Source organism: Euleptes europaea, chromosome 12, assembly GCF_029931775.1.
Source record: "Euleptes europaea isolate rEulEur1 chromosome 12, rEulEur1.hap1, whole genome shotgun sequence".
Lineage (NCBI taxonomy): Eukaryota > Metazoa > Chordata > Lepidosauria > Squamata > Sphaerodactylidae > Euleptes > Euleptes europaea.
The window spans coordinates 32,405,364-32,421,453 of record NC_079323.1 but is presented as its reverse complement, the minus strand read 5'-3'; the positions used below and the strand labels follow the sequence as shown (position 1 = coordinate 32,421,453).

At 41.4% G+C, this 16,090-nt stretch overlaps 1 protein-coding gene across 1 annotated transcript in view; it reads right to left on the bottom strand.

Moving 5' to 3' along the window:
- NME7 (NME/NM23 family member 7) overlaps positions 1–16,090 on the bottom strand; it is a 99,402-nt gene that overhangs the window by 55,577 nt on the left and 27,735 nt on the right. Inside the window, exons 6-8 of the mRNA XM_056858168.1 lie at positions 11,567–11,617; positions 10,979–11,186; positions 2,359–2,464 (exon numbers count right to left, since the gene is read on the bottom strand). Coding sequence (XP_056714146.1) covers positions 2,359–2,464; positions 10,979–11,186; positions 11,567–11,617 — 365 coding nt within the window. The remainder of the gene's footprint in view (positions 1–2,358; positions 2,465–10,978; positions 11,187–11,566; positions 11,618–16,090) is intronic.

Genomic DNA, 16,090 nt, shown 5'->3' with positions numbered 1-16,090 from the left:
TCTTACACAAAAGCATCCCAATAAAGCTCTCCATCTTCCACACACAGTGCAGCAGGCTACCCATTTGTAACGGCTAAACCTTAATTCAATCTTATGTGGACCCAAGGATTTCCCCTTCTTGGCAGCCATTAACAGAACCCTCACTTGTGCTGCATATCAAATGTCTTTGATAACTCTGTCATGTTCTTGTGGCAGGTACTATAGTTGCTAGGGTCTGATGCTTTGGGTGCCTAGCAACAGATTTCTTTATTCCACCCAGGAGTAGATCAACAAGGCCAAAGATAAAAGCAGCAGCATTGGTCTACTTGGAACCTTATAAATGATGTAGTATAATTCAAAGTAAGCTTCTGAAAGGACTTTGCCCTAAAATTAAATGGTTATGATCAAAGATAGAGAGAGAAAGAAGAAAAAGACTATATTCAACACGTGGACACAGATCAGTTACAGTTACGATGGACCAACACATGGTTATGCACGTGCCATATCTTCACACAGGTAATGAATTAAAAATTTTAAAAAAGAAAATTTGAAGCAAACACAAACAAAACCACCGGGAAAAAACAGTGGAAGGTTCTATGAAATAAGTGCTCATGAGTCTGGAAGGAACTTCCTATAATGTAGTGGGGATGCGGCTTGATCCTGGCCTATAGGTGGAGGCCTAGGTCTCTTACATGGCATGTAGTATTTAGTACATTTTATGAAATACCTTTTATCAAATTCAGCTGATACACCGCCTATGGCCATTCCTTGAAAAGTCCTGGTGCTCCTGGTTCTGATCACCAGATCAGATTAATGGGGATACCTCTCAAAACTATCCAGAAGCTTCAATTCCTTATATCCCTCAAACACTAGTTATATGCTGCTCAAGATCAATGGATCAAGGAGCTTCTAAGGGATAAAAAGGAAAGGAAAAAAAGAAAAAAAGAAAGTAGCTTCCAAGACTGATGCCTAGAGAAGACATTATATGTCTTCCATTCCCATTTCAGTTCTTTTAAGGTGTGTCTAAAAGCTATAGAAGTTTCCATGGGTAACCATCCACAATACATTTTTAACTAGTATTTACTTTCCATACAAATTTGTTTTAGAGCATGCAGACCATGGAACCAAAGCATATAATCGTACTGTAAACACTGTGACATAATTCATTTTCATGTGCCTGATACTACAGAAGGGAAATGCAATTGCCTATATAAGGTTATGTCCGAACATCAACCATTTCAAGCTAAACGAATGAAGGGAGGATACAAATCTGCCCACCAAAAAAGGTATAATGTGTTTTAATAAACCACAAGTAACAGATATAATCCCATTAGGTTACAGTTTTTGTTTTCCACTTTTTACTGCGAAGTACAAATTGTAGATTTTAGTACCATATTGTAAGTTAGTACAGTATAAACATGAAACTAAAATTCTGCTTTATTCCTTTTATTAATTAAAATAATTATATCCCATCATTCCTTGTGACTGGGACACAGCTTACATGTCCCAGTTAAAACATTACAATTCCAAACCAATAGAATAAAACCCCAGATACCCCCCTTCCTGAAAAATGCCTTCAATTTAGACCCCATTCAAAGACCTGGCAAATAAAACGGCCCCACAGCACCTCCTAAAGATTTCTAACGGTGCTGAACTCCCCTGCTCACTCAAGGATCCTGTTCCACAGAGTGGTGGCTACAATGGAAAAGGAACAGCTCTAGCTTGTGCCAGGTGAACTACCATAAGTGCAGGAGCAGCCAGTAGGAGGCAGCCCAAAGACCGTACTTTGGCACATGGGGACATACGAAAGGAGACAGTCCTTTAGATACATGGGTTCTAGGCCAAACTATTAGATATACCTTTTTGTTTTAATTTTAAGTTAAGAGCCATCTCATGAAAAGCTTCTTTGCAGATGGCTGCCTGAAATGTTCTTCTTTAGTGGGAAAAGCTATTTTGAACATGAACAAGCCATACAAGTCACAACACAATAAAGGGGAAAGCTCCAAGAGGATGACCTTGTCACACCATGCACAGGTTATTAATGGATAATCTATTACATCTGAAAATGAACATTCTGAACTGTGTTCACACAGAGACAGAGAGGAAGGGGTACAAATCAGTCAGATTTCGCATTCAACAATTTTGCAGCACACTGAGACAGAAGTTAGCAAACATTTTTCTAATGGTACAAAGGACACACTTCTCTGTATCAGCAGCACAGAAAAGCCTTCCTTCCACTTCTCCCTTAAACATATGCCTAAATTAGTCATTCAACAAAGCATAAGCTTATCATCCCCATTCTTTACAAAACAAACAAAATAATACCTGCATGAATCTCAATCTACACGGTTGTCCAACTGAGAAGCCAGTGTCACTTACCTTCTTTAATTGCATGAGGTTTAATAACACAACAGGTACAGTAAGTATATTTTGCACTATTTGCGGGTCCACGGCCTCCACTAGAAGGGAAGAAAAACTCCAGCTCCTGAAAATAATTGGAATTAAAAGTCATTACCATGGCATGGCTCTGAGATATCGCACACACAAGGGTAGATCCAACGAACTGTGAGGAAATAAATGGAAGAGATCTCCCCCCTTGCCACAAGCTGCAGCCAGCCATGCTGCATCCACTCTGTAAGCCAAGGAAAGAAGAAGGGGGGCTAGCTAGCCACTATCTGTCTTTCAAAGTTCTGTGTGACTCTTTTCTGTCAGTTTTTATCCCATTTACCTTTACATACCATCCCCTCCCATAAAGTGCTGGATGGCATTCAGTTAACTTTCACGTATGAATGAACCGAACTAACACTCCAACAAGATTATAGTATGACCTGTGGAACAAGGTCCCTTTAAGGATGTATTTCCCTAAAGGCATATAGGCTTGGTTGATGCAATGTGCTCCACTTCAGCCCATAGCCTTCTACACTGCACATGTTTATTGAATTCACGGTTTCATTGTCTTATACTGTAAGTTTTTAAATTGGGTTTGAAAGATTTTCCATTTTATTTTCATGTATCTTTGTTTACTAATTGTTATGTACTTTATTCTACTCATTACGGACCTATATTTCATAAAGGATAATTGTTTCATTTCTGATGATAGCTACAGTAAGTCCCATGTAACCTGGTTGTAAACAGGTTCTCTCTGAACTCTCTCAGCCCCACCTACCTCCCAAGGTGTCTGTTGTGGGGAGAGGAAGGGAAGGCAATTGTAAGCCAGTTTGAGACTCCTTAAAGGTAGAGAAAAGTGGGGTATAAAAACATACTGTTCTTAAAAGCAAGGGGTGGGCTTAAATATATGACCATAGCTATGACAGGATTATAGCCTTATGCTATTTGATGTTTATCTAACAACTTGTAGCTACTACAAAATTATACAAGATAGTAGTAACAAAGGTTCAGAGAAATTGCAAGACGTGTATTGCAGTATACATAAAATGAGCAAAAATGAAGTGTTGATAGTATAACGCAAAACCACAATAGTGACAGTTCTGTGAGCTAGTATCCCGTTTCGATATCTCTTCCTCAAACTGTAACCTTGGAATTCAACAACAAACAGAAGTATAACTAATATAAACAACACACAATAATTACATATGCCTTCCCTTCCTCTCCCCACAACAGACACCTTGGGAGGTAGGTGGGGCTGAGAGAGTTCAGAGAGAACTGTGACTAGCTCAAGGACACCCAGCAGGTTTCATGTGGAGGTGTGGGGAATCAAACCCAGTTCCTCCAGATTAGAGTCCACCACACTTAACCACTTCACAGCACTGGCTCTCAACAGTTCTTAACACCTCCATCTTTTACTAGTTCATCGTTTCTAAAGCTAATGGCTTACCTCCAGAGAACCACAAGCTCTGCTCTTTATGGAACAGATCTGCGCTACCTTTCCCTTCAAGAAGCCCCACCCTGTACTATCTAAAAAGCAACTGCTGAAGACTAGAGAATTCTTAGAAATATCATGGAAAGCAGATTGGAAGGGCTGCAGTGGGAAGGAGGAATTGGCAGAAATTGACATACCCCGTCCTCTGCTACTGTGAAAGTGATGACTTTCAGAAGATGCAGGGGACAACTGGCAAGGATACTTTTTACTAGGGTGTGTTAAGAAAGTGTACTTGTTCTATCAGCACCCAAGAGAATAATTTTAAAAAACAGGCCAGTAGCTGCTTACTAGGTCCTAGATACTGATTCACTGGTAAGGTAAGGTAAATATTTATTTGTAGATAGCCAAAGGCCTTTACAGGGTATATTAAATTATAAAACAAGAAGATTGTACAATAAGGATAAAAGATAGAATACAAAATGCCATATAAGTTATAATAAAATACAATATAATTAAAATATATCCTAGCTGGCAATCAATTCTGGCTAGTTGCATTCTTTGGCACCAGTTTGGCCCTTATCTTTCTAGCTGCTAAAGTGAAAAGTGACATCCTGTAATAAATGGGTTGGTATCTGACAATAAAGATACTAATTTATTAGAGTCAGAAAATGAGTTTAACCCGTTTAGTATGGTACAAAGGAATTTTTCCCTAGGTATTTCATAAAAAAGGACAAGTTAAAATATAATGGGATAAATTACTGATTCACTGTCATTCCCAGCATGGTATAGTGTATAGTGGTATAGAGCGGCGGACTCTAATCTGGAGAACCAGGTTTGATTCCCCGCTCCTACACATGAAGCCAGCTGGGTGACCTTGGGCTAGTCACAGTTCTCTCCGAACTCTCTCAGCCTCACCTACCTCACAAGGTGTTTGTGGGGGGGGGGGAAGCGATGGTAAACTGCTTTGAGACTCCTTACACTAGAGAAACGCAGAGTATAAAAACCAACACTTCTCTTCTTTTTCTATATTGACCACCTATCATTTTTACTTTATTACTGCATATTGTACTAAATCGATTTGTATGTAAGTTGTTTTAGGAATCCCAGTTGGAAGTAAAGACACAACAATGAACAACAACAAGCCATCTGCTATCTCAAATTTCAGGACTTCTTGCATGCCATCTAGTGTATTCTGAGGGGCCTGACAACAAGCACTGGCAAAGGTTGCATAAAAACCTATTTAAAAGGAACTATGAATTTTTAAGTTTAGGACTGAATATTTCCCAAACCATGATTTCATTTCCCTTTCTGCACAACAGCCTCACAGTTTAATTGGTTTATTTTATTGTTTCCACTTACTAGCCTGCTCTCTCCCCAGCCAAAACTAGGCTCAGAGCGGATAAGAATTGGATTAGAATTTCTGGTCCTACACTGACTTTCCGTAGCCCGTCAGAAGAAACAGAAATAAAATCCAGCACCACATAAAGAAATAATGTTTGCATATATGGAAGACGAGGTTTTCAGAAAATGAATGTCAGCCCTTTAAAAAAAAAAAGCCTAGTGTACTCCCGTATACTGGCACTACAGTGGTGTCAGAACATGTTTTCCCCATGCGATCTGCAGCCACAGAGGAGTGCTACAGGGCACATTCTCAGTCCAAGTGAAAAACAGCAAGAGCCACAGGCCCACATGAACTGAGTTTGCCCACTAGAACTCTTTCCAGAATCCTCTTCAATGTCCACAAGTTTGTTTGTGATATAGAAAGGGTTCCATGGAGGTAGAAAGATTGAAATCCACGGCTTTAAAATAGAAATGTGTACACCTATGATTATGAAAGCCCTGACCTGGATGGCCCAGGCTAGCCTGATCTCGTCAGATCTCAGAAGCTAAGCAGGGTCAGCCCTGGTTAGTATTTGGATGGGAGACCACCAAGGAATACCAGGGTTGCTGTGCAGAGGAAGGCACTGGCAAACCACCTCTGTTAGTCTCTTGCCATGAACCCCACCCCCCACCCCAACTAACAGCAGATGTCTCCTTAAGTGTCCCACATACTGGTGGTGATTCTACTCTGGACAGCTCAGCTGAAACCAAATTGTGGTATTTGTTTGAAAGGACAAACCAGCCTTTAACTGTAAGAACGCTAGCAACAGCTATCATAAACTCACAGCATTTGAAAGAATGGCAAAGAATTAACCTCAGGTTTGCTTTAACAGATATTTCTTTCTTCGCAGGAGAGTTTATAGATGCAGCATCCTACAAGTTTCCCTGGCAACTGCTAAGAGGCTACATAACGTTTTATGCTACCTGCCCTTTCAGTTCACAATCCCAAGGACTGTGTCAAACTATGGTAATTATACAGTAAAAACAACAACACTGTGCTATCAGAATTCGTAGGCAAGTCTGCCAGAATGGTGCAACTGAACTTCTAACACAAAAGTGAAAACAAATTATTCTAAAGTCTGCCATCTCGCCCAGATCTAAACGTTGCCCCTGCTGCTTTACAATTCAGGAATTTTAGAAATTATTGCCCTGACCTGGATGGCCCAGGCTAGCCCAATCTTGTCAGATCTCAGAAGGTAAGCAGGGCCAGCCCTGGTTAGTACTTGGATGGGAAACCACCCAGAATTCCAGGGTCGCTAGACAGAGGCAGGAGATAGAAAACCCCCCCTGAACATCTTTTGCCATGAAAACACTATGGGGCCACTATAAGTCAGCTGTAACTTGGCAGCACTTTCCATCACAGAAATTATGGCTCAACAACAAGGTAGTGATGCATGTCACATGCAACACACTCGCTATATTGCAAACACACACACACACACTCCAGAGACCTTTTTCTCCATGACTGGCCTACCTACTGACAGGATAGGACATTTGGTCGCAGCATCAAGTCTGCAAGGAAACTGCTTACCAGGGTTCCCTGGCTACTTCCCAGAGTTGCACTACGGCCGCCAAGTCAGTCTTAGCATACCAACAAATGGAAGAATGATACTCTAGGTCTCCCAGAGAGGTACACATATCACAATCTGGGTTACTAGGAAACCTCCGCCTATTTACTTCCCTCCCTCAATTAAGTCTAGTAAAATGAAGAAGTTCATGGAAGGGAGAAGGGAACAGGATAGGAGGTACAGATCAGAAAGAATGGGGGGAAATTACAACTAGATCAGATATAGAGCCTATGGCTGCCCTAGCTTTTTTCTGCCCCACATGCTTTTCGGTCTTTTTAACCTGTACAGCTAAATATGGACACACACATAATAAATATGGTCGATTGCTATATATTGTCCCACTGTTTAAACATATTCCTACTTGTAAAGAACTGTATATGGTGTGCATAGCAAGAATAGACAGAGTCTAAAAACATGTCACAGCTCTCCAGACATCACTTGTTCATGCAGCGCAAAGAGCGGATAATAAAGACACTATGAACAATGCTATTCTTAGCTGCTCCTATCAGCCACAAGAAACATGTTTCCATGGAAAGCAAAACAGAACACAGGTATCATAGCACAATACAGAAGTGCCCCTCTGTATAGCATGACTTCTTGAAGCTGGGGAAGACACATATAACAGTCTGGCTTTCACAAGAGACTCAGTTCAAATAAAGCCCTTCGAACTATTCCAGGTGGGTTTTGTTATCCATTATAACACAAAAATATGTTAACTAATAAATATTTATGAGTCATTCTTAAGTGTAACTTCATGCTTATCAAATGCTGATCTCTCACATATATGAGATAGACATACATATGTACACAATGGAAAAATGTGACACTAACATTACCACTCACATGTGAGTAACTAAAGGCCTGAATCTACCACTTCACTAAGCAAATGAAGAGCCACTTCAGTTAGCGGAAGGCTCCTTAGGCTGGACAAACTTTCTCAAGCCTAAGGTAGGATGCTGCCCATTATTCTCCATTCACATAGCATTTCTGAATATCAAAAAGATAAATCTGTGATCTCCATTACATCTTCCCACTATCCCACCAACATCAGAAAGGTTATTATTGTGGAGGGGGAAGAGAAAGTTTAGCAGGAATGCAAGCAGTCGTCTATTACCTACCTACCGTTATCTATCAACCTTGAAGAATACTGAGTGCTACCCACAAAACAGCTGCCACAGGGGGGCAAAGCCAGCCACAAAGTGGTTGCCATGGGTGCTGGGGCCAGTCAATAAACATTGGGAAATCCCAAGCCAAGCATCCTCCCTGTGTAGGGTTGCCAGGTCCCTCTTCGCCACCAGCGGGAGATTTTTGGGGCAGAGCCTCAGGAGGGAGGGGTTTGGGGAGGGGAGGAACTTCAATGTCATAGAGTTCAATTGCCAAAGCGGCCATTTTTCTCCAGGCGATCTGATTTCTATCGGCTGGAGATCAGTTGAATTAGCAGGAGATCTCCTGCTACTACCTGGCAATTGGCAACCCTATCCCTGTGATGGAGTCACCCATTTCCCAATGGGTGTTGATTACCGCACAAAGATGGTTCTTCCTGGGCTCTTCTGAAGGACTTGCTGCTCCAGTTAGGTGGAGGAACGCCAGGACTGGGCCTTTGATTCAGGGAAGAAGGAAGAGGGTACCAGGAAAGATATTGGTGAGAGCCATGGCACCCATGGAGACAAAACTGGGCACCACTGAGCTACACAATCAGAAAGAGCACTCTGAGCTGGGAGTACTGAATCAGAAGCAAGTTTTTTATTGCTGGGAAGAGACTTCCAGGCTGTCTCCATATCAATGCCAGCAGTAGTTAGGGCTCTACCTCATTACACGCATTGTGCTGCACTTAAGGAGGAAGCAGCAGTACAGAATAAAAGAACAAAAGGGAGAACCTGTGTTTGTTCAATGGATTTTATTCTTGGATTTGGCAAGTACTATATTACTGCTATTTGCACAAGGAAAGTTTCTTCTACAAACTATTTAATGAGAGGCATTACAATGTTGATCAGGCTAACTCAGAAGATTAAAAATGCAAAAAAATTAAGATCTAAGGATTACAACATATTATAAGAGGACAGTAGAACAGATATTGTGCAGTAAAGTCCAGTATCAGTACTCATACATGTAATTTGGGAGGTCTTGAGAGTACAGTTGTAGAGATATTATGCTTTCCAGGGAAATATACATTTGTGACTAGAAGGTAACAAATGTGCAATAAGAGGGATATGTAACAATAAAGTAGATATAAAAGTATGAAAGCAGAAGACTAATCCTTAGAGAAACATAGCTTTTTAAAACTGAATGTATAAAAGTTCAGTAAAAGGAGATCAAAGAGTTGAGAATAGGAAAGGAAAATCAGGAGAAAATATCATTAATTGTTAAGATAATGTACACAAGAGTTTAAAATATTTACAGAACATGATTATATTATATTAAATCATCATTAAGTCATAACAGAAAATTTTACAGAGACAGCACTGAAAATCTTTAAGATAAACAATTTAAATAAGCATTTCATGAAAACTACTCAATTTTTAGAGGAGTTCCAAAATAAGAAGCACAATTTGGTGGCTTTTGTGGGAAAGAAATTGTGAAAATTCTTCCCCATTTTGGTCCTTTTTTGGGGAGCCCCTTGGCTATCACTACTTTCCAGGTTGCTTTCTCTGGATTAGCCACATGGGAAAAACATAGTTTGGGTTAACCTTTAATTGGATATTAGCTGAAAGTAATACAACTGAACACTAGGATTGTGTAAATGTAAATGGCCTTTTCTGAATCGCCATAAGTAATTTGCTTTGTATTGTTGTCATGAATAATTCAGTCTGTCTTGACTACCAGCATGAAGGAGTACAGCAAGGGGATTCAGCAGGAATTTTACTCCCTCATTCATTCGTGTGAAAAGCAAACTCAAGCAAGGCTTACAAGTCATAAAATATGATCAAAATTAAACACATTACATAAAAATGATACATTACATTAAACACAATAAAAAAACGGGGCTCAATTCAGTCAAACGTTTAAGCATGTTAAAGCTCTCTCACTGAAAATCAATGGGATGCAAAGAAAATGTTTAACTCATTCATTGAAATCAGTAGGTTTTGAAAGCACAGAACAAGCTTTATTATCCCATGGTCATGAGGCTGCTGGTTAATCAAATGTGCCAGTCAGATACCTAAACATATTGCTCTGCCCCAGCCCCTACCCAGAGGAATTCACAGTGACCAAACCCCACCCTATTGATAACACCATGAGGACAAACCCAGTGTCTGGCAGGAACCTTCTCTTCACCCCAAGTCACAGAGCCATCCTACATGGCAGGCAGACACAGGCCAGGTGCCCATGAGCCCTCTAATGGAGCTGGCTCCCAACAACTGGAGACAAGCTGAGGGGAAGGAAACATAACAAGATGACATCAGCTTGCAGTGCCAGAAGCCCAGCAATGGCTGGAGGTATCAAACTGGCCCACCAGACAAGCAGGAGTGCTTTATAACACAGGAATATGGTGGGTGAGGAGGAGGAGCTTGCCTGCTGGGTAATGCTGGTTAACTGATCTTTCTGGATAACCAGGAACCAAATAACAAAGGGTATACTGTACGCTACTTTAGCTGAATCATTCCTAAATTACGTATGCAACACAACAGATATTATGGATAGAAGGGTTTTAGTAATTTAGCCTACTGAGGCACTTTGTTACTACCATTATAGAATCTTACCCAGAGACACTCTTTCAACCTCAGACTGCAGGCTTTTAGGAAGTAATGCAAACGCAAAATGGAATCCAATTCATGGGTGTCTACAAACCTGAAGTCGGAGGCGAAGAGGAGTCTCTTTGGCCACAGATTCCAAAAGTTATATGTCACTGATAAGAACACCAGGGTAGCCCCACTGATTTCACTCCTGGGATGGACAGGATACCCCATTTCTTTTTACTGGCATGAAAACTCATGTTGCTGAGTCCATGATGTACTGGGCCCAGGTCATGTAGCCTTATAGGTAAAAATCAGCACCTTGAACTGGCTTGAGAAGGTAAGCAAGTTTTCACTTTGCTGAATATGAACCGATAAACATAGGTACAATTGCTATTTGTGGAGTGGCTAAACAAGGTTCCTGCTCACAAAAAGTTCGCTGGAAACTTTTCATACCCATGTCAAGTCAAAACCATCAGAAGAAAGTTTTAGGATGTACACACTGACTAAAATACAACCACCTGGATGTAGAAAATATAGGTGTGTGTGTATAAACTTACCCTTGCAGCAGTAGCAAAAGAATCAGGGCCATGAGCCACATTTCTTATGCCATCACTTCCAAAACATGCTCTAATGCTGCCTGGAGCATCAGTTCGGGCCACAACAGAGTTGGCAGGTCCTAAAAAAGTTTTCCATTTTGATATAGCATCATCTCCCAAGATCTCTAAAGCAACAACAGGGCCACTCGTAATAAACTCAAGAAGCTCACTGCAAGCAGAAAATATAACCGTCAAGAATTCACAGTGACAATAAACTTTGGCTGGTTTCAGCTCTCCTTGATATAACCAAGCCAATAATTTCAACCAAGCCAGTAATCTCAGCTTACAATGGTTACAGAAAACAGTTTTTGCAAACATAAATATATATCATCATAATAAACAAAGTTAGGTCAGTCTGTAACAACTACTGCTTCTCCTCAGTATGGAAGAAAACATGAGATAAACCCTTCCTGCAAGCCCCCTCTAGCTGCAGCATTGCATGCTCAGAATCTATTGCGGTAAGCATCTCATGATTAACTAACAATATAGCCAACTCCATCTAATACTTTCATTATTTCATCCGCCTTATACACAGCAGCAGATACCTACTTGTAAAGAGGCTTAGAAAGGTGGTCGGAGTAGAAATCCATCGCGTCTTTCCTACAAAAGATTATTTTAAAAAGCTCCTGGTTACTTATTTCCGTGGAAAACATTTTATCATCAACAACAATGGCTTGGATCCAAAAAAGCCACAAGTGGAGTTCTGCTCACACAGTAGGGCTTTCCTGCTCCCCTTTTCCACGGCAACCCTTTGCACACATACCTCAAAGTCACTCCTGAGCACCCTCCAGAATGGCCTACTATACAGAGGCTGCAGTGGGGTGGGGTGGGGGGAGGAAGGTGATCAGAGGTTTCTTGTGCTTGAGCAAAAATACCCTTGCTTGTGCAAGGGATCCCAAGCCATTGGGCTATAAATCAAGGAAACAAAGGGTCACACTAGATAAAGACCCTGGGAGAACTGTGAATGGCTCTTGAGAACATTTTAGAACGGAGCAGCCTCTGGCAGCCAGATTCAGATGAGGAGCATGCTACGGTGGGGACCTCCCCCACCCTGCATTTTCTCAGCCTGAAATGATCCACTAGATCATTGTTAGTCTGGCTGTTAATCACGGGCAGAAAGAGCCATTATATAATGTTTCCAAACTTGCCTTCAGTTGCATCAGTTCGTAAGTTCTCCAAGCTGCCTCTCAGCAACATCTGATTACTTCCTCCACTCCTAATTTATACTCTCCAGGCTTCAAATGTGTGACTGCACTTCATTGTAATGAGATTACCCTATATGGGGGGACTACAGAGATTATATCCAGTTTTTAATGGCCATATGCCCTCCTTTTAATGATTGTGCATTGGTCAATTGACCTGTGGTTTAGTTTACACATTCCGGAATAAATAATTGCTGTGAATCTGCTAAAAGCCACACAAATAGATTATGGCAGGGAAAATTCCACGATACTTGTAGTTTGACCAAAGAATGAATTGAGTCTTTTTTATATAGTATAAACTTCCTTTCCTTTACAAACAGGAAAAATTAAAAAGATTCCAAATTGTGCGTATGTTTGCATTCTCTTTCACTCCCCCCCCCCCACTCGCCCATTTGCTACTTTATATAATGATTTATTTAGGATAACACACCATCAAGCTTACAGGGCCTCTGAGCCACCTTAGTCAAAGGGTTTTGTTGTTGTTTTTGTTTGCCGTTATGGGAAGCTGCTGTGTATTCCGCTTTATTGAATCTGCTTTTGTTTCTGGCCGATGCCAACTTGCCTCAACTATTATTGGCAGCAAGTCATTGTTCGAATCAGAACCCAGTTAGGGCCACAGTGCCTTGATTCCTGTTCACTGTTCACGTTATTTCCTTTCCTTGAAATTCATTCAGTGAAGAGCCAGTAAGGTATAGCAGTTAGACAGAGTCTAACTAGGACTGTGTTTCAAATCCCCACTCAGCCACGAAGCTCATTGAGCGATGGGGGTCAATTATTTTCTCTCAGCCTAACCTCCCTTGAAGAGTTGTTGTGAGAATAAGATGGAGAAAGGAAAATACTATGCATGTCACCGAGGGCCAATACGCATGTTTCGAAGCCCTCACGCCCCGTCCCCCCACCCCCGCCATGTGTCAGGGCAAGTGACAGGATATGGAAGTTCCTTGCTTGGATCTTAATTCCCAGGTGAACTTGGATCCAAGTCAGATCACTGCAGCACAGGCAAGAGGGGGCTTGAGCCCTGTGTAATTTTCAAACCCCCTATCTCTGCCATCCTCAAGCAAATTGGGCCTGTGTGCACCTAGGAATTCCAAGCATGGAACCCCCAGAGAATGCCTGATTAACAGGATTTCTGGCAGCCATGTGGGGAATACAATGGTACTGTTATGTGAGAACTCGTCCCAAGCACCTTAGAGAAAGGGAGGGGTAAAAGTGGAAACACAGAAATAGATGAATCAGGCTGCTCTTCATCATGAACGATTTTGAGCATTTCAGACTTCATTATACATTTCAACTTGCTATTTTTTCCCCTGCTCTTTCTTCTGCTAAATAGTCTGGCTTTTTTACAATAGTTTATCCACATTTTTTCCAGTTTGCCCTTTTTCTTTCCAGTTCTTATTTTTCAGGTCTTTGCTCAGTCTTTCACGATACATCAGCTATCCAATGCTTTTCTCTTCCTAATTCCAGCCCCCCCACCCCGCCCCTGATAAATCTTTACCTTGATGGCCTGCTTCTACTCCTCACTTTTCTTCTTTTTCCTGTGTTTTCTTTGGATACATCTTTTCATTTGTTTGTCGCAAAAAAACAACAACAACCCTTCACTAGCAACCCTTTTTTCCTGACCAGGCTATTTACACCCGTCCAGCACGAAAGCATCCAAGACGAGTTTAAATGTCTGTTCTCACCGCGCCGCCTTTGTCCACTGCTTTTGATAAGCCAGATCGGCACGCTCCCACGCATGCCCAGTCGGCTTCTCCAAGCAAGGACAGCAATTGGTCCAGCGTGAGTAAGGGAGGCGGGGGGAGTGCGGGGGTTGGCTGGCAGCAGGAAGTGGGCTGGCAGCAGGAAATGGATCGAACACAGTTTGCGTGTTCCCACTGTAAGGCGCCGGGTATGGAGGACGTTTTATTTTTTTAATTCGCCGTATAAGCGGATGCGCTTAACGCGGCGAAATTGCACTCTGGAGACGTCCTCGGAATCCTTCGGGTGAGTTGCAGTGGGAACATGCAAGGAAAGCCCGCGGAAGCTGGCGCCGCAAATGGTGAGTGCGGACATGGCCCAGATTATTCCAAAACTTTCACTTTTGCTTCTTTACTTGTTTAATCTTACTTTAGCTACTAGAGTTTTTTCAGCTGACTTTAAACCTGCTTTTGTTTCTTCCAATAAAAAAGCATTTTTCTTGGTTCTTCAATTTTGGTGAATTAGCTGTTTGTTTCTAAATTATCTGAACACGGCAACTGTTTAATCTAACCTTTTATTCATGTCATTCTAGTTTTTGGCCTTGTATTTCACTTTAAGGCTATGAGTATGAAACAACTTCCACATCATGAGAATTCTCCACATTTCTCTTATCACCACTGTGAATGCAGGGGAAATGCACATTAGTGCAGTTCCATACATGGAAGACTTCTGTGCACTTCTTTTTCACAACTTTTTCTTGCCATATGCTCTCTACAGCAATGCTGTATTAGCTCTCAGGGGCTTCATTATCATGGCTGTCACAGCAATTCATCACCCCTTTTTTTGTTATTTTATTTACATACACACTGTAATTTAATTTAAAAGCCCTCCGTGGGCATAACAGGAAAAAATGCTTGGAAAACGGCACACATGAGGGGCTGATAGCACGAAAGTGATGCTGATGTGGGCAGGACCTTTGGAGGGCAGGAAAAATTCACACTACTCGTTCCAGATGGCATGTAACATGCTCAGATCACGTTATTTCTAAAAAGATCAGAGTAGAGGGTTTTTTGGAAAACAGCATATTGAAGGCAGGAAAATCCTGGAAACAGGATGATTACAGCATGATGTCGCGTGGGAGCTCCAAGAAAAAAGAACTCCACTTAGATGCCAAGGTGGAGGAAAATCTCCATGCGGAGGCAGCCTCATTTTCTTTTTCTGCTAGTACTCTGTACTTCCCCTAGATTCAGGTCTCAACATTATCAGTTTGTCTCTTCTATATGTGATCACATTTTTCATCGTTCTGTTTTTTCTTGTTTTTCTTACTAGTTCCAAATGTACTTTTTGTTTTTGTCTTAATGGTTTTTCTTTCTTTTCCTCAACAAATACCATTCTGTGTTAGTTTGCATTTTATTCATTGTCTTTCTTCCTTCGGGTTTACTAATTTAGCCTTTTGGTGTTACTTGTATGCACAAGATTAGTAGTGATTAAGAGCCAGACTAACAAGACTTTTAATGCATCGGGTCCAGAGAACTCGCTTTTTCCACAGCCACACAAACAGCTATGGGGATCGTAGATTTAAAACTGTGGGAGCCTGATTTGGTTCGGGAATGCAGCATGGGGCGAGGAGGGGGCTTCTGCCTCCACATAACACCATTTTCCCAAGCCAAAATGGCCCCAGAAGAGAGTTATTTCCCCCTTTCGCAGCTGCATCTGCTGCTGTGGACCCCAGGGAAAGAGAGTCAAGTCCAGGCAACCCAAACCCAACAAGCTAGAAAACGTCTTGTATCGTTTGACCCAAAGTTCCATTTCACTCAGTGCAACAATTCCAAGCAAATGTGCATAGGCTCTGTCTGCAACTCCTGACAAGTTCAACTACTAACTTTTGCTAAAATGAATTCCCTTTCCGTTGATCTTATTCACACTTTTGATCATGAAATTTTGTCTTGCTAGGATTACTGCAATATTCTTTTAGTTAGTCCTCCTTACTGTAGTCTTAGTAGTGTTAAAAGCAGCCAAACACTGCACTGTAAACTAGGTTGTCCTGGGTTCAAATTTTGCCTCTGGCTGCCATGAGCTAAGTTAGCTGGTCCTCAACACACCATCTGCAATATGGGAATAATAATACTGATCTATCTTTAAAAGTTGTAAGGTATATGGAACACTAACCAACTAGCTAGCTGGATTTTATTAA